The 16,521-nt window shown below is 46.1% G+C and overlaps 2 protein-coding genes across 2 annotated transcripts in view; both read left to right on the top strand.

Moving 5' to 3' along the window:
• LOC135340695 (uncharacterized) overlaps positions 1-711 on the top strand; it is a 3,556-nt gene extending 2,845 nt beyond the window's left edge. The window contains exons 9-11 of the mRNA XM_064537034.1: positions 1-29; positions 80-221; positions 426-711. The exon at positions 1-29 is cut by the window's left edge and continues 19 nt beyond it. Of these exons, the coding sequence (XP_064393104.1) occupies positions 1-29; positions 80-221; positions 426-617 (363 nt within the window). The 3' untranslated portion in view covers positions 618-711. The remainder of the gene's footprint in view (positions 30-79; positions 222-425) is intronic.
• A 63-nt stretch (positions 712-774) lies between these two features.
• LOC135340693 (serine/threonine-protein phosphatase 4 regulatory subunit 1-like) lies at positions 775-14,367 on the top strand. Its single transcript, XM_064537032.1, has 20 exons — positions 775-912; positions 1,015-1,065; positions 1,631-1,772; positions 1,947-2,050; positions 3,152-3,303; positions 3,482-3,542; positions 3,632-3,717; positions 4,108-4,278; positions 4,820-4,978; positions 5,147-6,175; positions 7,023-7,223; positions 8,548-8,733; positions 9,893-10,057; positions 10,233-10,336; positions 10,422-10,542; positions 10,854-10,963; positions 11,563-11,723; positions 12,554-12,683; positions 12,909-13,582; positions 14,157-14,367. The coding sequence occupies exons 1-20, from the start codon at positions 903-905 to the stop codon at positions 14,165-14,167; spliced, it is 3,828 nt and encodes a 1,275-aa protein (XP_064393102.1). The 5' UTR covers positions 775-902; the 3' UTR covers positions 14,168-14,367.
• Positions 14,368-16,521: the final 2,154 nt, after the last annotated feature.

Genomic DNA, 16,521 nt, shown 5'->3' on the forward strand with positions numbered 1-16,521 from the left:
AAAAATGACCTGTACACCCCCAGAGTCAAGTAAGTTTACAATGCATTGTTTTCTTAATATTATTTACTTGTGTTTTTAGGAACATTCAAGAGTTGCGTGATGAGATTGTGAAGGCACGTGAGAGATACAAGTCCACCCACCTTCAACTAGAGCAATGCAAGGCCACCCTCTCCTGCTCTGAACTGAGCAAGCAGATCGATCAACTGGAGGATCAAACTCAAGTAAGAGTGGGTCAATACAGTGGGATGGTTAGTCACCCTAGCTGTTATTGACAATTCCTAGCCACACAATGTGTTTGTACACTGTCCACAATCACTCAGTTAGTTATCGTACCCCCCCCTCAATAATTACATTAGCGAGACTACGGTACACATGTGTGATAATATACTAGGCCACTGTTATGAGGCTAGCTTCATTGTGTGCAGAGACTGAGAGAGATGAACGAGTGTCTGCTGGGGAAGGTGTTGGACCACCCTCTCTTTGATGTGGTGAGGGAGGCTGTACAGTACCTGGGATTAGATATCAACCACGAGGGGAGACTACATGAGGTGGAGGAGGGGCAGGCTGAGGCTGAGGCAGAGGGAGCTACAGAAGTGCTAGATGCACAGCCGGTCTAGCCAGAGACTGAAAATTGAACTCAGTATAAATACGTTGACAATGTTGACAATGCTAAAAATTAATCTAATGTTATGCATAATACAGTTAGCTATTCATATAAAAGAGGCAAGGGTTTGGGCAAAAACTCATAACCTCAACTAAAGGCCGCTTTTTGTAGCGGCTTATAATGGAGGCTAGCGAGAAGCAATTAAAGGTCAAAGGTCATTGAACCGTTCGATCGACCATAAGAAAATTCATATTTGGCAAGCCATGGCGTGTGTGTATTAGCGTTGTGCGAGGACTCCATGATGGCAGGTGAGTGTGTGTGTGTGTGCCCCTCAGAGCTAGTACTGTGTAGGAGCCTTTAAATAAGTTATAAAGGTCATGATTTTATACACACACAATTCATATTCACAGAATTGAGGTTGGACTTGTCAAAAATTGACAGTGATTTGGAAGCACAATATGGTGAGTGAGTGTGTGGATGCCCGGCTGGTTTAGGTGTGGTCACTAGGGCTCTGACTAATGGCGTGGCTACATGTTCATGATGGGGGAGGGGAGCAGTGCACAGTGTACATGTGTACTAGTAATGAAAGTTTGTGTTAGTCTTGTGTTAGCAGTAGATGCCTTCCTGTATCAATCATATCTGTGTTTGCCATTGGAAGAACTATTATTCATCACATTCACCTTTGTGTGTAGATGTATATGTAGTGCGAATACTTAGTTGTTGATTATGTCATTGTGTGGGTGTGAGTGTGTGGGTATGTGGGTGTGTGAGGACCCACCCACTACACTATGCAATGGTCGGAGGTGGCATGTTTGCTAGCACTTGTTGTGATTGTGATTACATATCTTGTTAGATGTTATTGGCATGCCCACTTATATAGGACGTAGCCATCACCTTGGCAACTAGACTATTAGCGGCCAATGTATTGGCTGTACATGTGATGGCTGTACATGTGATGGCCATTGGCACAGACACTGTGTGTGGCATCCCTCACACCACCCACACCACACACACACGCCCACACAGATGACCAGGACGATATACCCGATGATGACGAGGAGTGTGTGGAAGACCTGGACCCGCTAGTGGACAACCTCTCTCCTGATGACCTCCTCTCTCCTCTAGAGAAACTTCAGAAGTACTTCCAAAGCGATGATGTTGGGGAAAGGTTGGTCATCTGCCCTCTACTGTTATAGAGCTTGAGTACCGTATTATTACTAATTAACAAAGAGTAAACCTGACAATCTAACCTTTGCGTTCTAGCAAGGATCGTGATGTCATACAAATACTGGTATTTGCGAAATTTCATTATAATTATGTTTGATGCATTGCCTCCATGCAGGGACATAGCTCTGAGGATCATACCTGATGCAGTCCAGTGCGTGAGCAGCTTTGCAGAGTTTGATCTCCTATTAGACGTTGTGTTTGCCCTGGCCTCCGACTATGGTAGGAATATAATCCCATTATATAATCTAGTCTCAGTATTGTATTCCTTCATTGCCTCATTGTGTTCAGAGCTTGCACATGACAATACTTTAATAGGAAGTATCCCCCCTCAGGCAATACACAGCATATAGCTATAAGCTAACTTACTTAGCTATAAATTATCGGTATAAAAGTTATTCTATCTCCCTAGGGGGCCCTCCCACCACCAGTGCAATTAAATGTACATAATTATTATTTACATAAGTATTCGCACAGTATAGCAGAGGTTTGCTCTCCCCTCCCTGTACACAGAGCCTTGTATTCGCACAGTATAGCAGAGGTTTGCTCTCCCCTCCCTGTACACAGAGCCTTGTATTCGTACAGTATAGCAGAGGTTTGCTCTCCCCTCCCTGTACACAGAGCCTTGTATTCGTACAGTATAGCAGAGGTTTGCTCTCCCCTCCCTGTACACAGAGCCTTGTATTCGTACAGTATAGCAGAGGTTTGCTCTCCCCTCCCTGTACACAGAGCCTTGTATTCGTACAGTATAGCAGAGGTTTGTTCTCCCCTCCCTGTACACAGAGCCTTGTATTCGTACAGTATAGCAGAGGTTTGCTCTCCCCTCCCTGTACACAGAGCCTTGTATTCGTACAGTATAGCAGAGGTTTGCTCTCCCCTCCCTGTACACAGAGCCTTGTATTCGCACAGTATAGCAGAGGTTTGCTCTCCCCTCCCTGTACACAGAGCCTTGTATTCGCACAGTATAGCAGAGGTTTGCTCTCCCCTCCCTGTACACAGAGCCTTGTATTCGCACAGTATAGCAGAGGTTTGCTCTCCCCTCCCTGTACACAGAGCCTTGTATTCGCACAGTATAGCAGAGGTTTGCTCTCCCCTCCCTGTACACAGAGCCTTGTATTCGCACAGTATAGCAGAGGTTTGCTCTCCCCTCCCTGTACACAGAGCCTTGTATTCGTACAGTATAGCAGAGGTTTGTTCTCCCCTCCCTGTACACAGAGCCTTGTATTCGTACAGTATAGCAGAGGTTTGCTCTCCCCTCCCTGTACACAGAGCCTTGTATTCGTACAGTATAGCACAGGTTTGTTCTCCCCTCCCTGTACACAGAGCCTTGTATTCGTATCAACGTGCTGGCCAACCTCTCACCTTTGCTGGAGCGCAACGCTGCCCTACGAGGTGATGGGGCTGAGTTTGCCCCAGAGAATGAGGAGAGATTGTTTGGGATACCAGTCAAGATGCTCGTGGACATCAACCTGCAGGTACAGTACCTGTAGCTCACGGGGTATTAGAATAACAGCTCCTCTGATTAGTGTTCTTGATGTGTGTTCTAGTTACCACAAGTCATAGTTCAATCGATTCTTATATTATTAATTTTAATTTCAAGAGATTGTGTTTTTGTAAACTTTATCTCTAATGACAGGGTTTTCCCCTTCTCAGGTACGCAGGGCTAGCCAGAACTTTGTAGTGAGTCTACTGGAGGACGAGAGAGGCAACAAAGGTAAAGTAGAGGAAGGTTTCTGTACACAAAACCTTTCATTGCTGTTAGAGGGCTTCATTACTCGTGTGTGTGTGTGTGTGTGTGTGTAGGTAATCTGCTGAGTCAGCTGTGCCCGATGATCAAGCGCTGCCTTGGCAAGGACGAGAACTATGACCTCAGAATGGACACTGTCCTGGTGAGTTAGACCCCCCCCACCAAGGTCACATGATTATGTTGAGCTTGATTTCAATGATCCATTGTACACGTACACGTACTTGTATAGTGTGGGCTACTCACTTGCAGTACATGTACATGTATAGTGTGTGCTGTGTAGTTTCAATTTGCACTGGCCAATTTCATTGTTTTTCTAAAGAGTTCTCTTTCATGTTGTACCAAATTGGGCAGATATTATAATTATATTTGATGAATGAGCCATTTGAACTGACTTGGCGTTGTTTATATTGGCGTCTCAGGCGTGGCTACTACAGCAATGACATTGTGTTGCGCTAATTTGCCAGGATCTTCAGTAAAATTCGCCAAATTGCCAAATTTCCCAGTTATACGATGCTCCTTGCCCCCTGTATAGATGCTTGGGCGTATTGCTGGTATCCTTGGTCGGGAGTTGATTGTGGAGCACTTTGTTCCCCTCCTTCCCTCTCTGGCACTGGACACCATGTTCCATGTACGCAAGGCCTACGTCATGAGTTGCAGGGAGCTGTGTCCTGTACTGGGAGAGGACGATGCAGAGGAACATCTGGTGAGATTATCTATAGTCACTGTGGTAGCTTTCTTTGAGAGCCTGTAGTTTGTGTTTAGAATGTCCTATTTCATGATTAAACCAAAGATGTACTATTTTGAGATTGCGGGATGTAGTTGAACATAATTATTAACAACCATAACTTTAGTATCGTTGATCCAATGTAAACAATTTCAGGATTTTCTGAAAGCTTAGAAAGAGACTTACTTTTTAAATAATCTAAAATTTCGTTGGGGCCATAATTTGTCATTTTTCCGCCTTGGACCATGGGCTATTATTATTCATGGTATGGACAATAATAATTGGCAAATACTTTTGTCTCTCAAATATAAATTTTGATGACATCATTTGAAAGGTCTCTGTCTAAGCTTTCAGAAAATCAGAAAAACATTGAAATTGGATCCACGGAATGCAAGTTATGACAGATGAAAGAACCACTACTATAATATATCTATATAGCCTTGTGTTTTCATCTAGAATTCAGCTGTTTTGGCAGCTATAATCAGATTAACAACTCATCTTCTTGTTCTTTATTGCCCAGCTGCCGCTATTCTTTAAGCTGTGTAAGGACGAGGTGTGGGGAGTGCGTAAGGCGTGTGCCGATGTGTTCACTGATGTGTCTGCCTCGTGTAACCTTGGTACCCGTCACGACAAGCTCACTCCAGTCTATCTCAGCCTACTGCACGATGACTCAAGATGGGTAAGCCCCTGTAGTTAATAGGGCTAAAGGTAAAGCCCCCTCGTTAGCAGTTATCTAGATTTCACATGCATATAGCCATGCAGTAGATGGTTGTGGGCTAGGTTAAGATCATCTCTATACAATGTATATCTCCACAGACTGTACTGATCTTATCACTATGCCCCTCAGGTCCGCAAGGCTGCATTTCAGTCGCTGGGTGCTTTTATCTCCACCTTCTATGTTCCCGGGACTTCCCCTGACCTAGACGATAGCCTACCCCCTCTCAGTGACTCGTTCCTAGACACTGAACAACTATCCACTAGTAGTACAGGGCAATCGACCTCTGACCCCTCCACCATCACCAGTACCGGGGGATCGACCTCTGACCCCACCACCAGTACCGAGCAATCGACTTCTGACTCCTCGACCACAAGCAGTATCGGGAAATCAACCTCTGACCCCTCCACTAGCAGCAGTACTGAGCAATCAACCTCTGACCCCACCACCAGTACTGGGCAATCGACCTCTGACCCCTCCATAGAGACACGACACACAGAGTCCACACCGCCAGTGGTAGACGTTAATTCAAATTCCGAGGAATCAAAAGAGGTTGTGTTTGTTCCTAGTGAGATAGCGCGCACTAGTAGCCAAGAATCTCTCGAGAAGTCACTGCAAGACATGACAGTAGAGGATTTAGAACTGCTTGAAAGTACCCCCCTCGATAAAGGTCACGACCTTTGTGCTGACGAGAGCACCCCCCTCGATAAAGGTCATGATCTCTGTGCTGAGGAAAGCGAGGAGAACGACATTCTAGACAGTGCCATAAAGAAGATAGGTGTACAGTCACCTTTGACCCTTGACGAGCCGCTAGTCATACACCCACCACCAATCAAATCAGTCAAACTAGACGGAGAAGAGGAGGCAGCAAATAATAAAACTGACAACTCCAAGAGAGATGATATGCACACACAATCTGACAATAATGGAAACAGAGGTCCAGCAGGGCAGACCCCCCGCCCTGATTACACCAGACCCCCCGGGGAGATATCCAAACACAGCCGATTGGCTGAGCTACTACAAGACGACAGTGCTCGGATACGAAGCAGCTCTGAAGGGTCGTCATTCAAGTCGTACTTTGACCCCGTGTTACGCGGTGAGATGGGTAGTACCTCTAAGAAGAGGAGGTGGTCCCTCGACAAGAACAACACCACCTCTCAGGTATAGCAACAGCACCACCTCTCAGGTATAGCTAGAACAACACCACCTCTCAGGTATAGCTAGAACAACACCACCTCTCAGGTATAGCTAGAACAACACCACCTCTCAGGTATAGCTAGAACAACACTACCTCTCAGGTATAGCTAGAACAACACCACCTCTCAGGCATAGCTAGAACAACACCACCTCTCAGGTATAGCTAGAACAACACCACGTCCAGGTATAGCTAGAACAACACCACCTCTCAGGCATAGCTAGAACAACACCACCTCTCAGGTATAGCTAGAACAACACCACGTCCAGGTATAGCTAGAACAACACCACCTCTCAGGCATAGCTAGAACAACACCACCTCTCAGGCATAGCTAGAACAACACCACCTCTCAGGCATAGCTAGAACAACACCACCTCTCAGGTAGAGCTAGAACAACACCACCTCTCAGGTATAGCTAGAACAACACCACCTCTCAGGTATAGCTAGAACAACACCACCTCTCAGGTATAGCTAGAACAACACCACCTCTCAGGTATAGCTATGAATAGCTGTGTGTGTGTAACATGTTCACTAGCGGCTTAATTGCAACATGAGTATTCTTATTGCTTAGTGATGTGATACAGCATTATAGGACCTTACGTCTATTTATATAATGTGTGCAATCTCCACTTGTTACTTACCTGTGTACTGCTGTAGTTTCTTCATGCAGTGTATGGCTACTTCAGTGTGCCTTTAGTTCACTAGGGACACCAATTGTGCATTTTACAATCTCGTTCTGTTGCAGTTTAGTTGTCTAATAATTATAATCGTTGCTCTGTTTTTATACGTCCCCTCCGTCCCTCCGTCCCTTAGGTTCGTGTGTTCATTCACTCTGTGTCTGGGAAGGTGATGGAACAGGATATGTCTGTAGTTGACCACGCCCCCTTATCACCAGACACACCCACTGACCTCACACACAACGCCACGACAACCAACTCTGTTGCCATGGATATCACACTGGAGGGTATGGACAGCTTGCCCTCTGACCTCAACATGTTCTCAGACCTCGGTCAGGTCAGTGCAGCTAGCTACCATATAGCGGGTGTCAAGGTATATAGTGGCACCTCTAACATCTAACTCTCATGGTTGCATGTACAGTCCACTGTAGACAGACATGTTCATTGCATGTACAGTCCACTGTAGACAGACATGTTCATTGCATGTACAGTCCACTGTAGACAGACATGTTCATTGCATGTACAGTCCACTGTAGACAGACATGTTCATTGCATGTACAGTCCACTGTAGACAGACATGTTCATTGCATGTACAGTCCACTGTAGACAGACATGTTCATTGCAGGTACAGTCCACTGTAGACAGACATGTTCATTGCATGTACAGTCCACTGTAGACAGACATGTTCATTGCAGGTACAGTCCACTGTAGACAGACATGTTCATTGCATGTACAGTCCACTGTAGACAGACATGTTCATTGCATGTACAGTCCACTGTAGACAGACATGTTCATTGCATGTACAGTCCACTGTAGACAGACATGTTCATTGCATGTACAGTGGTGGTCTGCTGGGACTGGTGTTATTTGGCTTGTCACCACCTAGTGCATGTAATTTAATACTCTTTTTTGGCTTTCAATGTGTTAGCAACCTTTGTCCTGTTAAAACATCTTACACTTACAACATAGCCTTGTTGTCATGAATACCACTCCTTGTGCGCTATATTGCAGTAACCATTTTGATATTGGAATTGTCATTAGTTGTGTAACTGAATTAGCATTTGACATTCTAACTGACAATGTATGACAGGAGGTGGTCCATTATTGTGCCTCACAGGAGGTGGTCCATTATTGTGCCTCACAGGAGGTGGTCCATTATTGTGCCTCACAGGATGTGGTCCATTATTGTGCCTCACAGGAGGTGGTCCATTATTGTGCCTCACAGGAGGTGGTCCATTATTGTGCCTCACAGGAGGTGGTCCATTATTGTGCCTCACAGGAGGTGGTCCATTATTGTGCCTCACAGGAGGTGGTCCATTATTGTGCCTCACAGGAGGTGGTCCATTATTGTGCCTCACAGGATGTATGGTCCATTATTGTGCCTCACAGGAGGTGGTCCATTATTGTGCCTCACAGGAGGTGGTCCATTATTGTGCCTCACAGGAGGTGGTCCATTATTGTGCCTCACAGGAGGTGGTCCATTATTGTGCCTCACAGGAGGTGGTCCATTATTGTGCCTCACAGGAGGTGGTCCATTATTGTGCCTCACAGGAGGTGGTCCATTATTGTGCCTCACAGGAGGTGGTCCATTATTGTGCCTCACAGGAGGTGGTCCATTATTGTGCCTCACAGGATGTATGGTCCATTATTGTGCCTCACAGGAGGTGGTCCCTGATGAGCTGATGGAGAGCTACCTGAGCATGACAGAGCAGGTGAAGGCCCAGGTGGTGGACACTGACCTACCCTACTACTGTGCCTACTCTCTGCCTGGTGTGGCCCTCACTCTAGGTCATGAGTACTGGGACATTGTCAGACCAACCTTCTCACTGCTGGCCTCTGACATGCAGGTACACACACACACACCACATGCTGCTAATCATCAGCCACAACTATACTGTATTTGGCATGGTAATAAAAATACTTTAGGCCCAAATTTATTGCAAAGGTAATAATCCGAAAATTCCCAAGACTTGTAATATCTACTTTGTTGCCTGGAAAGCACTAAATCAACTATTGTAGGCCCTCCTATCCTTTATGCAGTCTTACAAGCAATGTCATCTGTGTTTGGAATTGAATTAGGCCACCATACACCAGTCAGGCAATCTGTTGCCTAAAGTTGCCTGGTGTATGGTGGCCTTTAAGAGACTATATGCATAGCCCCACCCACTTGTTAGACCCACTCTCCAATTTATGTAACTTCTGTTTCAGTGGGCCATAGTTGCGTGTGTGTTACTACTGGGGCTTCGGAGCGGGAGGTAGGTGGTCGGGAGGTAGGTGATCGGGAGGTAGGTGGTCAGGGACTCCGGCGTGCGCACATTTATCTTTCGTTTCTGAAGTTCTCAGTATAAACACTGTAGTGGCTGAGACCTTCAGTTCACTGGCCTCATGAGACCTTCATTTCACTTTCCTCATGAGACCTTCAGTTCACTGGCTGAGACCTTCAGTCTGCACCGCGCTGATCACTGGCTGAGACTTCATGAAGTTGGCTGGGACTCCAGCCTAGGTCGGGACGCCGGCTGAACAACTTTTTTTTTACTTAGTTTTCATGATCATAGATAAAGGAAAGGAATTGGAAACAGAAGTCAAACGTCTAACTTAATTTGGACTCTGTGTTGCCAGCCCAAACAAGTTTTATGGCTGTTAAAAGCAAATCTAGACCGTTATAACCCTTTGATACATTTACAAAGTCTTGTTGTCCCTATTCTATCTCTAGAACTGTCTGACTAAGTAGTGTACTGTGTCACATAATCATGGTCTCAAGTATTGTATGGAACTGCAAGCTAGGCAGTAGAATTCTTAAAGGCCACCATACACCAGGCAACAAGTTGCATACAACAGATTGTAAGCAATTTTTACATACACGAGACAATTCATTGCTTACAACCATTGTAGGCAATGAATTGTCTCGTGCATGGTGGCCTTAACAAAAAGCGTTGTAAAAAAAAACAATCAGTGCAACAGTTGCTACCTGAAGTTAATCACTACCTGTCCCTTCCTTCCCTCTAGTGGCGCATCCGTCGAGTGCTGTCCTTCTGTCTGCACGAGCTGGCCAAGGTGGTGGGAGAGGAGCGGATGGTGGGAGACATACTGCCAGTGTTTGAGGAATACTGCACCAAGGACATTGATGATGTGAAGATAGGAGCTCTCTCCCATCTGGCCGAGTTCTTCGAGGTGTGTGCATGATGTTGGGTAAAGAGCAGTAGACGAGCAAACCAATTATTGGTGACTGGTACCTGGTGAAGGGTCATTATATTAAAAAGCTCAAAAAGCTTTGCTAAGATCTTTGTGAATATTTCTTTTTCGCTGGTCATGTAGTAGTAGTTATATGTATTCTCCTCTGACGTAGTTGCTGCCCACTGGTCTGCGTAGCCGTCACCTCCCAGCAGTGTTGCACGGTCTGCAAGATATGGAGAATGAAAAGAACTGGCGATATAGGAACCTCCTAGCAGAGTGAGCCCCCTCAATCCTTACCCCCTCAATTGTTACCCCCCCCCCCCATCTTAATCCCTACCCCTCAATCCTTAACCCCCTGTAGACAACTGGTGCTGCTCTGTGACCTGTTTGACTGTGACTATCTGGAACGCCACGTTTATCCTGTTGCATTAGCACTGGCCGAGGACAAGGTCGCAGAGGTCAGAGCCACGGCAACACTTGTGGTGAGTTGATGAGGATGAGACCTGTGGATTATGACCATGCTGGTTGATGTACCCACCACCCACCCACACATACATGTGGATTATGACCATGCTGGTTGATGTACCCACCACCCACACACACATACATGTGGATTATGACCATGCTGGTTGATGTACCCACCACCCACACATACATGTCATTGTGTACTTATGTTCGCTTACAAGGCCTTTAAATCTGTTACAAGCCCAATAGCATCCACACACACACACACACACACACACACACACACACACACACACACACACACACACACACACACACACACACACAGCTGGGTGTGATCCTCCAGAAGCTGTCACAGATGGATCTAAACAAGTGCAGGGCTATTCTCAATCAGCTCAAGTCTTATGGCTCCAATGATAAGTGGCTCTACAGGTTAATGTAAGTCACTTGACCCTTAGTGAGGTAACCTAACACTGTAGGCATTGCTTGGATACAGTCTATAATCATGTGTGGGACAGATCATGAAATGTGTGCAGTGTTGATCACCTTTTCCTGTGTTGTATTTGTTGGTTAATCTACTGTGTTCTGTGTTATCACGGGTCTGGCTGTTGGTGTGTGGGTCCCCTAGCCCTGTGTTATCACTGGTCTGGCTGTTGGTGTGTGGGTCCCCTAGTCCTGTGATAACAGTTTGTGTTGGACTGTATTCTTACCCTCCTACCAGCCAGCGACCCAGTCCTGCACACACACCACATGCTACCAGCCAGCGACCCAGTCCTGCACACACACCACATGCTACCAGCCAGCGACCCAGTCCTGCACACACACCACATGCTACCAGCAAGCGACCCAGTCCTGCACACACACCACATGCTACCAGCCAGCGACCCAGTCCTGCACACACACCACATGCAGTGTACAAGTGTACAGTAGTTACACGTAGCTTCATATCATAGCAGGAAGTGTTACAAGTATACAATTCCCATGCATTACTTTAGGTAGCGTATTTCAACCCAACACCCCCCCCCCCCCAAACACAGGTATGTGAAACAGTGTGAGACGTTCCTATTGGACGGACGGATATCATGTGAGCTGTTTGCCAGCGAGTGTCTCCCCATTCTCCTCCAGCTAGCCAGGGACAAAGTTCCCAATGTCAGAATAGCAGTGGCTAGGATGATCAAGGAGTCAGTGCTCAAAATAGGTGAGACCTCGTTACCCTGTGTGTGTGTGAGCCCCTGCCCTGATTACCTCGTTACCCTGTGTGTGTGTGAGCCCCTGCCCTGATTACCTCGTTACCCTGTGTGTGTGTGAGCCCCTGCCCTGATTACCTCGTTACCTGTGTGTGTGTGAGCCCCTGCCCTGATTACCTTGTTACCCTCTGTGTGTGTGAGCCCCTGCCCTGATTACCTCGTTACCTGTGTGTGTGAGCCCCTGCCCTGATTACCTCGTTACCCTGTGTGTGTGTGAGCTCCTGCCCTGATTACCTCGTTACCTGTGTGTGTGTGAGCCCCTGCCCTGATTACCTCGTTACCCTGTGTGTGTGTGAGCCCCTGCCCTGATTACCTCGTTACCCTGTGTGTGTGTGAGCTCCTGCCCTGATTACCTTGTTACCCTCTGTGTGTGTGAGCCCCTGCCCTGATTACCTTGTTACCCTCTGTCCGTATAACTGGAAAGTTGGGCAAATTAGCCATTTGAAACGACTTGGGGTCTCAGTCGTGGCTACTACAATGACGTTGTGTCCACTGGAAAACCTTATTTTAAATTTGGCCATCAGTAAAATTCGCCAAATCACCAAATTAAAACACCATGCAGCTATGCCCTGCTCTGGTTACCTCGTTAACTGTGTGCTGTATGTGTGTACAGTGACCTACAAGGCTGGGTACTTAGCAAATGATTACAATAACAGATTGCTCATAATTTTAAATAATTACAAAACGAATTGCTTCATTCACTTTAAGTTATGAACTCTTTAACCCCAACTCAAGCTTTTGTCTGTCCCTGACAACCACCTCCCCCTCATTGTCCCTGTAGATTACTTCCAGACGGAGAACAAAGAGACCTTCTCCCTGGAGGAGCTGCAGATCACACTGGAGTGTCTCCAACACGACCAGGACAGGGACGTCAAGTTCTTTGCTGGGGGAGAGGTCAGCGACACCAGGAGGTACGCTGTGTGTGTGGTGTGGGTGTGTGGGGGGCATTGCGTGACACCAGGAGGTACGCTGTGTGTGTGGGTGTGTGAGTGTGGTGTGGGTGTGTGGGGGGCATTGCATGACACCAGGAGGTATACAGTGTACATGAGTAACCTTCAATGCCTTTGTGTACAGTATTATTTGCACCCACACCCCACACACACTCCACACATCACTCACACACCACCCACACACAGGCTGATGATGCTCCCTGTGCAGTGGTATGCTCAGAGGCAGCGTTCTGAGTCCCACAACAGCAACGACCAATATCAGGACGCACTGGAGGACCAATCAGATAACAAGCCACGCCCACTTTCCCTCACAATGGCCGGGGTTCTCGCTATGTCTTTTCAGAATCATAAAAAGTCACCAACTACAAACTATGGAAGTTTGGATGCTCCCAAAATTCAAGACACCACCGTCAAATCTGAAGAAAGGTCTCAGGATACTACTGTAGAATCTCAGGATACTGCTATGGAAACTCAGGATACTATGACAGAGCCCGATACTACGACAGAGCACGATACTACTATCGAACCCACTGTAGAGCCTCAGGATACTACTATGGAATCTCAGGATACTACTGTGGAGCCTCAGGATACTACTGTGGAATCTCAGGATACTACTGTGGAGCCTCAGGATACTACTGTGGAGCCTCAGGATACTACTGTGGAATCTCAGGATACTACTGTGAAATCTCAGGATACTACTGTGGAGCCTCAGGATACTACTGTTGAAATCACTGTGGATTGTAGAGACAATTTCGAAGCTGTCGCTAATAGTAACTATGCAACAACAATGGATGGGACACAACTCGTGGACAACAATAATTTAGCAACAAATCAAAATACTAGTCTGGATAATAGTGAAGGTAGGTTTGTCTATTCTGCCCACCAGTGAGGGGACTGTGGTGAGGGGTTGAATAGGCTGCCCACCAGTAAGGGGACTGTGGTGAGGGGTTGAATAGGCTGCCCACCAGTAAGGGGACTGTGGTGAGGGGTTGAATAGGCTGCCCACCAGTGAGGGGCCGGTGGTGGGGGGTTGAATAGACTGCCCACCAGTAAGGGGACTGTGGTGGGGGGTTAAAAGGCTGCCCACCAATAAGGGGGACTGTGGTAGCAATGTGGTGAGGGGTTGAATAGGCTGCATTTGATGAGTGGGAAGTTACCTTTTGTCATGTACCCCACCATTGTGTTGCTTGAATAGATACCTCCCCTCAGGGTTAGTAACTACTGTAGTCATGGCCTACCATTAACTAGCTGTTAATATTACATTTGCTTGCCAACTAATAATACAGTCATTATATCTACTTCCAATGGTTGCTCAGACAACCATATCAAAGAAAGTTTAATTTTCTTAGAGCCAATGTTTTGTTTGCCAGTAACTTGAGTATGTGTGCATGTCAACTTATACTCTTTATGGTACTCCTATATCCTGTCTTGCAGAGCGAGTGTGAGAGGCTCTACTCTTCTAGCATCAGTGAATCAATGCAAGCAGCTCTCTATAGTGTTCTCTATAGTGGTGGACCTCTTTAGCTTTAAACACACACACACACACTCTAGGTATGTCTTTGCACGTATACAATTGTTATTGTTGGCTATTTTGAAGTTTATAATTATATTTATGCTTCTGTGTTTTTAATGAAGCTAAAAGAAATTGAATTATGTACATGTCATGTGATTGTGTACATGTCATGTGATTGTGTACGTGTGGGCAGCTCTGTGCATGGGAAGCTGGCTTGTGTACGTGTGGGCAGCTCTGTGCATGGGAAGCTGGCTTGTGTACGTGTGGGCAGCTCTGTGCATGGGAAGCTGGCTTGGAGTGACTGTTAAGTGTTAGGATTGTTTACTTTGTTTAATTAACTTGATTGTTTTCAGTGCCTATTCAGCAATTGTTGTTGGAAGCCTTCCATTGGACACACCGCAATGATGCAGCTGTGTGTGTATGTGTGTGTGTGTGTGTGTGAGGGGGTGTATCAGATAGTGTGCATATGGGGGTGTGGGAGGTGTTGGTGGTGGTGTGTGTGTGAGGGGATGTTGGTGGCGGTGTGTGTGTGTGTGTGTGTGTGTGTGTGTGTGTGTGTGTGAGGGGATGTTGGTGGCTTGTGTGGGGGTGTGAGGGGATGTTGGTGGCTTGTGTGTGGGGGTGTTGGTGCATGGCTTGTGTGTACTTCCACTTCATTAAGGTTTTCCTGTGACTCTATTAGCCTCCACCACTGGAAGCTAACCTTATATCCACACACCCAAACACTCCTATATGTATATTCCCTGGTACAGAGGCTGCAGCTCTAATAAGCTTATCCACCACATCCACACACCCAAACACTCCTATATGTACATTCCCTGGTAGAGGCTGCAGCTCTAATAAGCTTATCCATCATCCACACACCCAAACACTCCTATATGTATATTCCCTGGTAGAGGCTGCAGCTCTAATAACCTTATCCATCATCCACACACCCAAACACTCCTATATGTACATTCCCTGGTAGAGGCTGCAGCTCTAATAAGCTTATCCATCATCCACACACCCAAACACTCCTATATGTACATTCCCTGGTAGAGGCTGCAGCTCTAATAACCTTATCCATCATCCACACACCCAAACACTCCTATATGTACATTCCCTGGTAGAGGCTGCAGCTCTAATAACCTTATCCATCATCCACACACCCAAACACTCCTATATGTATATTCCCTGGTAGAGGCTGCAGCTCTAATAACCTTATCCATCATCCACACACCCAAACACTCCTATATGTACATTCCCTGATAGAGGCTGCAGCTCTAATAACCTTATCCATCATCCACACACCCAAACACTCCTATATGTATATTCCCTGGTAGAGGCTGCAGCTCTAATAAGCTTATCCATCATCCACACACCCAAACACTCCTATATGTATATTCCCTGGTAGAGGCTGCAGCTCTAATAAGATTATAATTAATTACCCAATTAGTGACAGTTTGTTTTAGGTCTAATACAATGGTGATAATGACATCATCAAAATGTGCTAATTTGCTAATGAGACTACAATACCTAGCTTGCTATCACTAGTGCTGGTCAATTGATTCATCACTATTCCTTTATAGTTATAGGTAGCTAGGGCGAGTAACACCCCACCCTCCCCACACACACACTATTCCCACCCCCACACACACACCCTCACAGCATATATACATGTACACACATACGTACATGACCCACCCTCTGCCAACAGCTGCCACGATGGCCCCACCCCACCCTTGTTAGCAATGTGATCAGTGCCAGAGATCTCCATTAGCTGTGTGTGTGGTGACCTCTCTTACGTTATCCAGGGTTAGTGTAAGTTATAATGATCTACACCTACAAGCTAACATTACGACAGCTGATGATGATACACGGTGTCTATTTCCTCTCCATGTCACTAGTTGCATCAGTCAATGCCTTCTGGGGATATTTGTGCATTTATTATAGATACCATATATTCCTATTGCAATAACAGCCCCTCGTTATACTGACCACTAGCTGCCGATCGTTGAACCAAATAATGACATACAAGAATTATACTTCCTTTTTTAGTGATTTCTTGGAAGCACGTTACTTCTCTGATGTCACTTATTAGGTGTTAGACAATTGATGGCTGTCAACATTTGGCCATTGCCAGATAGTGCAGTACAGTGAGTGTACATGTGTGTATGATGGGTAATTATGTTAGCAGTGGCGGTGGGAAAAAGGAAAAGCTTTGTACAAACATTGCAGCACCTAGTAGTTGCCAACATCAGCTATTATATATACTCCATCAAAACAGCAAAATCAAGAAAACTCACA

This window comes from Halichondria panicea, chromosome 9, assembly GCF_963675165.1.
Source record: "Halichondria panicea chromosome 9, odHalPani1.1, whole genome shotgun sequence".
In the NCBI taxonomy this organism is placed as follows: domain Eukaryota; kingdom Metazoa; phylum Porifera; class Demospongiae; order Suberitida; family Halichondriidae; genus Halichondria; species Halichondria panicea.

Coding starts and splice junctions, on each gene's coding strand:
- LOC135340693 (XM_064537032.1), top strand. Junction 7,224..8,547: donor TGTTCTCAGACCTCGGTCAG/GTCAGTGCAGCT, acceptor TGTGCCTCACAG/GAGGTGGTCCCTGATGAGCT. Junction 11,724..12,553: donor GGAGTCAGTGCTCAAAATAG/GTGAGACCTCGT, acceptor TTGTCCCTGTAG/ATTACTTCCAGACGGAGAAC.